At 44.7% G+C, this 12,232-nt stretch overlaps 1 protein-coding gene across 1 annotated transcript in view; it reads left to right on the plus strand.

Moving 5' to 3' along the window:
• The window catches only part of ralgapa2 (Ral GTPase activating protein catalytic subunit alpha 2), a 224,708-nt gene that overhangs the window by 158,533 nt on the left and 53,943 nt on the right, over nt 1–12,232 (plus strand). The window contains 3 exon segments of the mRNA XM_080414999.1: nt 1,114–1,237; nt 1,396–1,551; nt 11,024–11,182. Coding sequence (XP_080271125.1) covers nt 1,114–1,237; nt 1,396–1,551; nt 11,024–11,182 — 439 coding nt within the window.

Below are 12,232 nucleotides of genomic sequence, written 5' to 3' on the forward strand. Positions count from 1 at the left end.
CTCTCTCTCTCTATCTGAGTCTCTCTGACACACACACACACACACACACACACACACACACACACACACACACACACACACACACACACACACACACACACACACACACACACACACACACACACACTGCAATCAATAGGCACTCTACACAGCTAATTAACCCATTAAGACCGGGAACGCATCTGTTGTCATTTTAAGATTTCTCTGGCTATTCAAAAATAGCAGATATACAAGCTCGTAGCACGGCACCGAGTGCCGTGCTACGAGCTTGTAGATCTGCTATTTTTGAAAGATCTTGACAATTTGTGCAAATCTTTGAATATATATATTTTTTTTTAAAGAGAACATTTGTAAGTCAAATATTTGCTTCTGGGGAGTCCCTGGAACAAAATATTTTTAGATGGGGTCTGCGGCCAAATACATATAATTTTGGGGGTCCCTGACATGAAAAGGTTTGAGCGCCACTGACAGCAAAAAAAAAAAAAAACTCTTAGGATTTCGAAGACATTTTGTAGAATCGGTCTCAGGTCTTAATGTGTTAAAGAATACCCCCCAGATCGGGGGTCTCTCTCTCTCTCTCGCTCCCTCCCTCCCTCCCAGATGACGCTGTACCTGCCTGCCTCATAGCAACCTGTGTCCAAGCACGCGAAATGCCCCCAATTTAGCCCAGCGCTGCCACCCCGCCATGGCAACGGCAGATACAGATTGGGGAACTCTGCTGTCGCTCTTTTTTTTCTTTGCACGTTAGTGCACAGGAGGGGAGCAAGCACTCAAAGTAGTTCTTACATGATCTCTCGCTTAAACCCTATGTACTTGGTTGACCGGAGTCCCCCCCCCCTGGGCTCTTAAGTCTATTCTAGGTCCCCTCCGTGAGCTTGTAGATCGGCTATTTTCGACAAATGTTTGCCCCCAGAACCCGGGACGCTAGGGTTCACGTTAAAGTTTGTAAACGGCAAATGATTGACTGTTAGGAAAATGTTTTTTAAGTATTCTTGTCCATATCGGCCGCAGACATTAATTGTAAGGTTTTATTGTTGTTGTTGCTAGGGGGGTTGGGGGGCGATGTCCATCTCTTAACCTTGAAACCCATGTGTTTTTTTTCTTACCCTGCAGTCGAGAGACCCACAAGATCGCCGTGTTTTACATCGGAGAAGGTCAGGAGGACAAGTGCTCCATCCTGTCCAACAGCGCTGGGAGCCAGGACTACGAGAACTTTGTGTCCGGGCTAGGATGGGAGGTACATTACACACACACACACACACACACACACACACACACACACACACATGCACATGCACATGCACACTCATTGGGCCCAACACCTACATGAGCAGAGGCACATACGTGCACACAAACGGAGCACACCTGACGGTGACATGTGTGTCCCCCTCTCAGGTGGATCTGGCCACACACTGCGGCTTCATGGGGGGTCTCCAGAGAAACGGCAGCACGGGTGTCACCGCTCCTTACTACGCTACCTCCAACCTGGAAGCCATCTTCCACGTGTCCACGCGCATGCCGTCCGACTCAGACGACTGTCTGACCAAAAAGGTATTTTCATGTGTTTCCCAGTAGTCAAGCCTCTTCTTGTACACAGTAAAACCCTCTGTTAAGTTAACCCATTAAGACCTGAGGCTAATTCTACAAATGTCTTCTAAATCCAAACAGTTTTCTGAAAAAACTTGTTCCAGGGACCCCCCGGAAGCAAAGATTTGAGTCACAAATGTTCACTTTAAAAATATATATATTCAAAGATTTGCACAAATCAATTTTCCAGATTTTTCAAAATCTGGAAAATTTGATTAGCTAAAGTATAAAATAATGGTTAGTGCTTACAAAGATGCGTTCCCGGTTTTAATGAGTTAATTTAACTCAAGTGTACACATTCAACCAAACCGACCTGTAGGCGGGGCCCATTTGGTTACATTTGTACACTTTGCAGAGTCACAGATGGATGAATTGACGCTGAGGGTTATACTGTGTAGGTGTCACATTAAACAGTTATGTGTCGTTGTATTGAATGTCCATAGACCATATTCACACGGCGGCCATATTGGAATTTAACATTGAAAGTGCTGCCACCCGGGGTGGCTACTTTCATTGACTTCATAGAAACATGGCCGCCGTGTGAATATGGTCTATTGCACGAAGCACAATGGGGTGCAGAGGGCATTTGGTGGTTTTGTATCTCCCACAATGCTTTGCAGCAGTAGTCTGAATCCGATTTTAGCGTTACATCATGAATACATTGGAAGGATTGTTTACCGCCAAAGTTAAAGGTGACACCAACTGAAAGGTCTGTTGGAAAATATGTTTTTCTGAGGTTTTCTGGGCACACATTCTTTTAAGGGTGCCAAAACCGTATATATACGGTTTTGCGCATACTAACGTTGAGTGCCAAAACCGTATATATATATTTTTTTTCCTTCACAGCAACAGGAAATATCACTCCTACAAGATTTAGACTCCAATCCACCTCCTGGTTAACTTATGACTTCAAAAACCTGTATCTCGGCTCCTGTGCACTTTTTTTTTTTACAATGTTAATTTAACTATTTTCAGCTGGCTGCAACTATGGAATGGATTTCCGAATGTTTTAATTTTTTTCCCCCCGATTGTACGAGACCTGTATGTGTGTAATGAGGGGATCACCGTGAGGACGGTGATCACTGAAAATATTTTGTGACTACTTGAAAAAGGTTCAAAATGTTTAAAAAGTCCTGGCACTCAAAGTATAATATTTTAATAAACCTCTGGCACCCAATGTGTTAATTAAAGAATAATATGCATTATGGTCTATGTTAGTGTTTCCCAAATGGGGGTACTACCCCTAAGGGTACTTTGTGGTACTTCCAGGGGTAGTCAGAAAACTTCAAATTTTATTAAAAAATGATTCTGTCTGATATTGGTCATGAACAATTTATCCCACATTCATAAAATCTGTTAAATCTGTAATCTATGCCATGCATTTTCAATATAACCAATTAACAAAATATACGTCAGCCATCTACCAATAAAATCACACCCAGTGTGAAGTGAGCGGTGTTATTTAGAAACAACAGTGGTCATCACAGTGATGGAAGCTCACTTTTAAAAAAAATGATTTTTTTGAAGTGCGTGGTGCTATTTATAGGTTATTATTTCATCATGCGTCTCGCTAGCCAATCAAAGCAAAGGGTCTGAATAGAGTCAGCCAATCACGGTACCGTGAAAAGGGTGTGAATAGAGTCAGCCAATCACAGTACAGGGAAAGACGAATTCCCAACCCCACTTATAGGAGCGGCTACACCGCTCAAAAAAACAACTTGCCAACTAGCTTGCTTTTTTAATTAATTTTGTACCTGTCCTGAGTGAGTTATAGTTGGCTAGCTCTTACAGAGCCACAAAATAGATAACTTTGTTGATATTGGGAAGGGTGCTGGTGAAGGGGGTACCTAGCAGAAATTTATTTGTAGCGGGGGTACACTAGTAAATTGGATCTTGTTTATTTGATACACTTATTGGTTTTAGCTCTTGCTCATTTGATTTTCCTATCTGTTTAAGAAAGCTGATATATTGCACTTTTACCTCAGCGCTAGGTATGCTTTTAACTTGTTTTAGAAGAGAACACACTTAAGACTTCTGTTGATTAGTAGTTTCGTTCCCTACCTATGTTGAATGCACTTACTGTAAGTCGCTTTGGATAAAAGCGTCTGCTAAATGACTGTAATGTAAAGAACGTCTGAGAACCACTGTTCTATATAAAACCTCTGAACAAAGGCAGAATATTGCTTTAAAGTATCACGACATACTTGCAGTACCAAAGTAAAGGGTACAAATTACTTTCAAAATCTGTCAATTTGTGTTGTTGTTGAGCCCCGTATCAGTGGAAAAGCGGGTGTTAATAAGAGGTGGGCCTTCCACTCAGAGAGAAGAAAACATCTGCCAATGTACTGTGAAGCCTAATGAGCCATTAAGAAAACATGCCCTCGCCACCAAAAAATGCAATTAGCACATTTCTATTGTGAGCCCTTAATTATGGTAATACGGTAATGTTAAACAAACCCACGCCATGCTGATTACACCACCCGACCGTCAACCAGTTCAGACCCGTCTGTCTGCCACGACGATCTGCATGTTTCCACGCAGGTCATCATCGGGACCAATTTCGGGGGAAAATGTTGAATATGCATCCGCCGGCGAGCCAATCAACCCGGTGGGATGTTAACTCGTTAAAACCGGGAACGCATCTGTGTCATTCTTTTTTTCTTTTCTTTGGGCTATTCCAAAAAATAGCAGATCTACAAGCTCATAGCGCGGCACTCTGTGTCACGCTATGAGCTTGTAGATCTTTTTGAAAAATCGTGAAAATTTGAGCAAATCTTTGAATATATATATACATTTTTTAAAGCGAACATTTGTAACTCAAATCTTTGCTTTTGGGGGATTCTGCAAATGTCTTCTAAATCCTAACAGTTAAAAAAAAATACTTATGTAGCTATGATGGTTCTCAAACTTTTTCATGTCAAGGACCACCCAAAATGAATTTGGCCGCGGACCCCCACATCTCAAAATATTTGTTGTTGTTCCAGGGACCCCCCCCAGAAGCCCAGATTCGAGTTACATTAAAAAATAAATACATTCAAAGATTTGCACACATTTTCACGATTTCTCACAAAAATTGCAGATCTACAAGCTCATAGCGTGGCACTCGGTGCCGCACTATGAGCTTGTAGATCTGCAATTTTTGAATAGCCAAAGAAATCCCCCAAAAATGACACCGATTCTTTCCCCGGTCTTAATGGGTTAATTGGGGCGGAGGGTTTATTAGCGTTTTGGATGAGATGAATCACGAGGTTAACGAGGGCACTTATGCCTCTCTCTCGCTCACCATGCAGCCTTCTGCGTTGACCTATCCGGAGGCCTCGATATAGCAGCGTGGCAAACGTGTGACTCTTATACTCTTTCCTATAAAATATGACCTAAGTCAAAGGCTCTTGTCCAATTAGACCCTGTCTGACCTCCCACCGAGGCAACAGGCCCCTCCTCACACACATGGACGGAGCCGGAGCAAAAAGGTTCCCCCCCGAGCACAAGGCGTCCTCTTAGAAAAACATGGTTGCAGCCGGCCAGTTAAGCCACTAAGACCTGAGGTTCCAATTCTACAAATGCCTTCTAAATCCTAACAGTTTTCTGAAAAACGTAACGTTGCGTTATCAGTGGTGCTCCAACTTTTTCATGTCAAGGACCACCCAAAAATGATATGTATTTGGCCGCGCGGACCCCCATCTCAAAATATTTTGTTCCAAGGGACCCCCCAGAAGATTTGAGTTAAAAATGTTCACTTTAAAAGAATATATATATTCAAAGATTTGCACACATTTTCAAAGAATTTCAAAAAATAGCAGATCTACAAGCTCGTAGCGCGGCACTCGGTGCCGCGCTATGAGCTTGTAGATCTGCTTTTTTTTAATAGCCAAAAAGTGTAAAATAATGCATTTTAGCTCAAATCTCAAAAAATTACACAGACACGTCCCCGGTCTTAATGGGTTAAGCCATGGTTGCCCGAGGGCTGGAGGAGAGAGTGTGGTGGCTGAGACACACACACACACACACACACACACACACACAAGAGACTAAGACACAAGTCCTCCTCCGACATGGCCTGACCCCCACCCCTGCAGGTCGGGCCTATAACCGTATTACTGAAGCCAGCTGCTGCTGCTGCTGCTGCTGCTGCTGGGCGCTGAACAGCTCTGCCCTAAAGCTCACAATTGGATTGGAGGAATTCATGTTTTTTTTTCTTTTTCTCTCTTTTCTTTTGGATTTGAGCTGGAAGAGGGGGGGGGGTGTGGGCGGAGGAGGGGGGGGGGGGGCTGTTTTATTTTCCTTTTTTCTCTGCTGCCTTCAAACAGACAATCTGGCCAGCGAACAACCCCCCCTCCCCCGCCCGCCCGCCAGTATGCATCTATGGTTGCAGGCGGCCGGGCCCCGGCGGGTGGCGTGCTTGGACTGAAAGTTTTTATTTGTAAATTGACAGGGAAACTTCCTGCTTGGATACAGATAAAGCGTCTTTTTTTCATCACAATTCTTCAGCCCCCCCCCTCCTCCTCCTCTCTGTCCCCCCACTACCCCCGTCTCCCTGCTTAACCCTTTAAGACCTGGAACTGTCATTTTTCGATTTATTTTACACTTTGGGCTATTCAAAAATAGCAGATCTACAAGCTCATATCGCGGCACCGAGTGCCGCGATATGAGCTTGTAGATCTGCTATTTATGAAAAATCGTGAAAATGTGTGCAAATATTTGAATATATATATTTTTAAAGCGAACATTTTTAACTCAAATCTTTGCTTCTGGGGGTCCCTGGAACAAAATATTTTGATGGGGGTCCGCGGCCAAATACATATATTGGGGGTCCTTGACATGAAAAAGATGGAGCACCACTGATATAGAAACAAACGTTTTTCAGAATACTGTGGAGATTTAGTAGACATGTAGAATCGGCTTCAGGTCTTAATGGGTTAAGCCTCCATGCGTGCGGTCAGCCCTGCCAATTTTCTGTTGGGGGGGGCCCCGCGGCTAGTACAGGGATCTGTAGCGCGGGGAGGAGGAGGAGGAGGAGGAGGAGGACCAATTACAGTGGCTCCCGGTCAAATGAATGGAAGCGGGCCGGTGGCACACTCTTAGGGCCGAGGGGGCCGAGAGGGCCCTAACCGGCCCCTCTCTCTCTCCACAAAAACCTCAACCTCCTACAGCAACCGTCAGGCCCAAATCGAATCTGCGCTCAGCCTAACTAATTCTCGCTACCACTGAGCACAGGTTCAGTATGGGGTCGAGAAGGGGAGTCGGGGGAGGGGGGGGGTAGATATGAACAGAGCCTGATGAATTTCCTCTCTCAGCGGGGCATCGCAATGAGAAGATTGGCCAGCGCCGAGGCGGGGGCCCTCCTCGCGGCTAATTTCTCCGTGCTAACTGCTGCTAGCAAAGCAGCCCTGGAGCTCCCCGCCGGCCGCGGTGCCCTCGATCGATCGCTTCCCCGTGGCGGCGGCAGGAATCGGATGAAAGGGTCCTGCCGGCATCCGTCCGGCGCCGCGCCTGGCGGGGGGAAAAAAGCTTAATGGCTGAATCCAGGCCCTGGTCACAGCACACAGGGAGGAGGGGGGGGATGCAGGCAGGTCTGGGCCAATCGTAGTCATTATGCCATCTCTCCCCCATCTCTCATCTCTCTCTCTCTTTCTCTCTCTCTCTCTCTCTCTCTCCCCACTCACGCCCGTTTCCTCTTTCCTCGCCAGGATCCCCCCCCCCCCCGCCCAGGGCCGTTAATCAATGCCCGCACTCTAAAGTCACACCTCCTGATCACAGCTGAACACAGAGACACAACAACAGCCAGCTCTCCTCTCCTCTGCTCTCCTCTCCTCTCCTCTCCTCTCCTCTCCTCTCCTCTCCTCTCCTCTCCTCTCCTCTCCTCTCCTCTCCTCTCCTCTCCTCTCCTCTCCTCTCCTCTCCTCTCCTCTCCTCTCCTCTCCTCTCTGCTCTGGGCAGGATGCTGTAGCCATTTCACAGCATCCAACTAAGTTAACCCATACAATCCGGGACACGCATCTGTGTCATTTTAAGATGTCTTTGGCTATTCAAAGATAGCAGATATACAAGCTCATATTTGTTTTGTTTTGTTTTGTTTATTTCTTTACTTGTAGGATCCCCATTAGCTGTGCCCTAAAGCAGGCTTTCTCAAAGTGGGTGCCGTGACGCAGGTCCAGGGGTGCCGCAGAATACTTTGACTTTGACTTTGTAAAACGGACCTGAGTTGCACTGTACTTGGTGCGTTCTTTTTCAGTCTACACCATCTCTTCGCCAAAAATTGCCGATCTACAAGCTTTGTGAGCTTGTAGATCGGCTATTTTTGGCGAATGTTTCCCCTCAGAATGCGGATGCTGGGGTTAAGCGTCAAGTAGAAAGTTGTTTTCAATCTGTCCTATAATGGAAACGGACAGTTTTCCTCGTGACTTATTTACGTACCGTATATGACATGCATGTAAGATGTAAGCTATAAAGTAACGATGTAATTCAGGGGTGCCGTGGATGAAAAAGTTGTTTACAGGGGTGCCCTGAGCCAAACATGTTTGAGAACCCCTGCCCTAAAGCACTGCTAGTCTTCCTGGGGTCCACATATAAAAACAATACATACATTTAAAACATACATATCATCACTCATATGAGCTTGACTTGTAGTTCTGCAATTCTTTTCCTAACAGTTTTCTGAAACACTTACGTTGATATAATATCAGTGGTTCTCAACCCTTTTCATGTCAAGGACCCCCAAAATGATATGTAATTGGCCGCGGACCCCCATCTCAAAATATTAAGTTCCAGGGACCCCCCAGAAGAAAAGATTTGAGTTACAAATATTTTTTTTAAATGCACAAATGTTCCTGATTTTATTTTATTTTTATTGCTGATCTACAAGCTCATAGTGCGGTAATCGGTGGTCTAGGACATCGGACTAAAAAATCTGGCATCTGTCAGGCTCTAGTTACGTCACTGAAAGTTATACTGTACTTGTACTATATTAACATATGTATCATCCTTAACCGTTAACACATTGAGTGCCATAAACGGTCCGGACCGTTTATGGCCCTTTTTTTTAAATACGTGGGGCCCACGTGGGGCGCTCTAACGAAACTTTGGGATCATCCAAGGAGTCTCTGAGAAGGAGAGGCCGGATGTCGATCCATGTCAAAAATGTTTCCGGTTGGCCGCTCCAATGTTAACTCCTTGACTAAAAGCTTACACATTCCATGCCAGAGTTTAATATCATAATGTACTCACCAGTGCCAGCGATTTATTGTTGTCGCCACAGACCTCGCTAAATACCTTAAAATCGCGCGTTCAACTGTTTGTAGACACACAGGGTAGCTGTGTAGACGCCCATAGAAGACCGTTTCGATCGGCGATCGGCCATTTTGAAGCTACAGCGGTTTATGTTAAACAGCGATCAGCGAGGAGAAAAACAACAACCGAGAAAATGGAGATTTAGTTTCCGCTTTAGAGTGGAGGCAGATGGGAACGAAAATCTCCGGATACGGATATTTCCGTTTCCGGTGGTGCGACAATGAAATGTGTCGTGGCGAACGAGGCCTACAATGAAATGAGAACCTGCGAGAAAAAAGAAAAAAAAAGACCACTTCGCGTAGATCTACGCAACTGGCACGCTGCGCAATTATTTATGTTTGCGTAGATCTACGCGATTGGCACGCAATGTGTTAATATCTCCATTTATTTTTAACGTGGTGGAAGTGAGCCGTTTTCGATCGGCGATCCCTCTGCAATGGAGGATCGCGTTAGAAATATTATTGTTCCAGGCGTTAGTCGGGACCCTCCGCCGTCTCGCACGCACGCTTTGTTTATATGCACTTCCGCATCGGGGCTTCTACAGCACGAAACATATCAACGTAAGTGGAGCTGGCACTGAATGTACCCTATTTTAATAAACCTCTGGCACACAATGTGTTAAGTTAAATTCATTATTTCCGTTGTTTTATTTGATGGCCTTCCTGCCCTGGTGTTTGGCCTTTGTGCCCTCAAAAAATGGACAAGACCAAAAGGCCAAGTGGCCTTGACCCTAAAAATGACGAAATTCCAGGCCTGCCTGGCTGTGAGACACCAAATATCTCTCTTGGGTCTCAAGCTGAAAAGTTTGACCCCTGCTCGCCTAGCTTGTACTGGGGCATTACTTGTTATAAAATATAACTTAGCCACGTGCGTCTTTTCATCTAAGGGTGGGGAGACGGTGTTTACCTTTTTCAAGGACAATCAATTTCCTGTCATTTGAGCGTACCTTTTTGTCCTGCACAGTCTCATTTGTGTTTGTGAACAACAGAAAATGGAAATGGGAGGCAATTTGAGAGTCTTATGGGGAGGAAAGTTAATTGGATTTGAATGATTGGTTTTGAAATGCTCCAATCTTGTGCATGTCGTGTTTTGGTCATTTGAATTTGTAATGAAAAAGCAATAAAAATCGCCCCGGGAAAGGCCAAACTATGGATATATATATATAACCCATTACAACACCACCACCCATGTCCTACATTTGTAACAAACCGAACCGTTTGAAGATCCGTTGAGAATTCAGCGAGTCACGATGATTTTAATTGAGGAGAGAGAGCGACCTCCTGCTTCAGTAGACATACAGTACATGGAGGCACGGCCTGACCAGTGTTGCCAGATTCTGTGAGAGAAACAAGCAACCAGGTCTAGGAAAACCAGCCCAAAAGAAGCGACTATGGGCCACATGAGCACTTTAACATATACATCAGCTATTTGAAAATAGCAGGTCTACAAGCTCACAACGCGACGCGTTGTGAGCTTGTAGACCGGCTATTTTCAAATAAAATCTTGCGGGGAAATTATAATAAGCAGATCTGGCAACCCTGGGCCTGACCCTGCCGACAATCACATTGACGCATCGCTCCGATGAACAGCAGGGCGGTATCTAGTATCTACATGTATTATCGTCTCTGTCGGGCAGAAACCTCTTATCTCCATATTCTAATGTTTTGTCTTTTTTCGTAAATCGACGCCCTACTTGATCCATACCACAGCGTCACACAAAAGCATCGAGAGTAGCAGATCTACAAGCTCGAAACGCGTCGCTTCGCGCCGCGTTTCGAGCTTGTAGATCTGCTACTTTGGATGCTTTTGAATTTGAATCCTGAAAAGTAACAGTTTTGGACAATATGAGAGACGATATATACACAGTATCTACGGTCTTGTAACCACATATCGTTCCACCAAACAGCTGGTATACTGTAGATAAAGTGTTACTGGATGTAGCTTATCAATCAATAGCCACTTACTTTGTTGTCGATGGAATGTCTAGTGATGCACAAAGACTGAATGATGTTTTTGCTGTGGTTCATTTCCACTCAATGACAAATGACTTGAAACCCGTTTTCCTCGTGGCGATGACTTCCAAGGCATGTATCTGATTGTGCTGTCGTGTGTGTGTGTGTGTGTGTGTGTGTGTGCGCGCGTGTGTCAGCTGCGACACCTTGGAAATGACGAGGTGCACATCGTGTGGTCGGAACACACCAGGGACTACCGGCGCGGCATCATTCCCACGGACTTTGGAGACGTCCTGATCGTCATCTACCCCATGAAGTACTGCATGTTTTGCGTTCAGATCATGAAGAAACCACAGGTACCCACAATGCACCACCAGTACGCATGCAAGCATAGACACAGAACAAACCACATTCATTTACAACTTAACATGTGATTGTTTCTTTTCTTTTTTTATTCCGTATTAGCGACACACTCTTTTAATTGCAAAACAAATAGTGTCACAACCATTTAACCCTGGTATACTTTAAATATATATATTTATTTATATTATTGAAGATTAGATGTAGCTCTTTTTCTGGATCCGTCCTTTCTTTCATACCACTCTTATCGGCTCCTTTTCCCCTCTAGAGACCCAATCTCTTCGCCAATTATAGTCGATCTACAATGTCACAACTGTGCAGCATTGTGAACTTGTAGATCTGTTATTTTTGAGAATATTTCACCCATTATGACGTTCCTGGGGGAAAAGAGATGCTAGATGAATTTGGTTTCATACACTCCTCATGTCTCTGTTGTCATTCTGCTGTCAGATCAAGCCTCTGGGCCTCTGCTGTACTTCCAGTCCTACGTTGTTACCCACAGTGTGGCCATGTGCTCTACCGTACCCCCCCCCTCGCTCAGCTTGCTTTCATCTGGGCTGCTATCATAGCACTGCACTGTAAAGTCCTGAGTGTTGATGTAACTGCGGGAGCGTACAAATGGACCCAAAAGGACTGCAGCACTTGCTCGGAAACTGGGTGTGTGACCTGCCTTAACTCATTCAGTGCCAGAATAATTTCTGGTTGTGTTGTCCCAGTGCCAGAGCCAAAAATACATTGTAAAAAAAAAGTGCTTAGGAAGCGAGATACAGCCTTTTTCAGTAAGATGTTAAACAAGAAGTGAATGGAGCAGCAAATCTTCAAATCATGATATCTTGGGCTCTGAACATTTTTTTTCAAAAATAAATAAATATATATATAATTTTTATTTTATTTTTTTATGACGTCAGCGACGTCATTGGCAGGCTGGGCTTATAAAAACGTGACGTCGGTGACGTCAATGGCACTGAATGAGTTAAGAGGTTGGCTGCTTTCAGCTGTAGTTTACACTGTGTGGCCGCGCTACGTTCCTTACCCTGTACATTTAC

Source organism: Gymnoscopelus braueri, assembly GCF_963280865.1.
Source record: "Gymnoscopelus braueri genome assembly, chromosome: 19".
Classification (NCBI taxonomy): Eukaryota; Metazoa; Chordata; class Actinopteri; order Myctophiformes; family Myctophidae; genus Gymnoscopelus; species Gymnoscopelus braueri.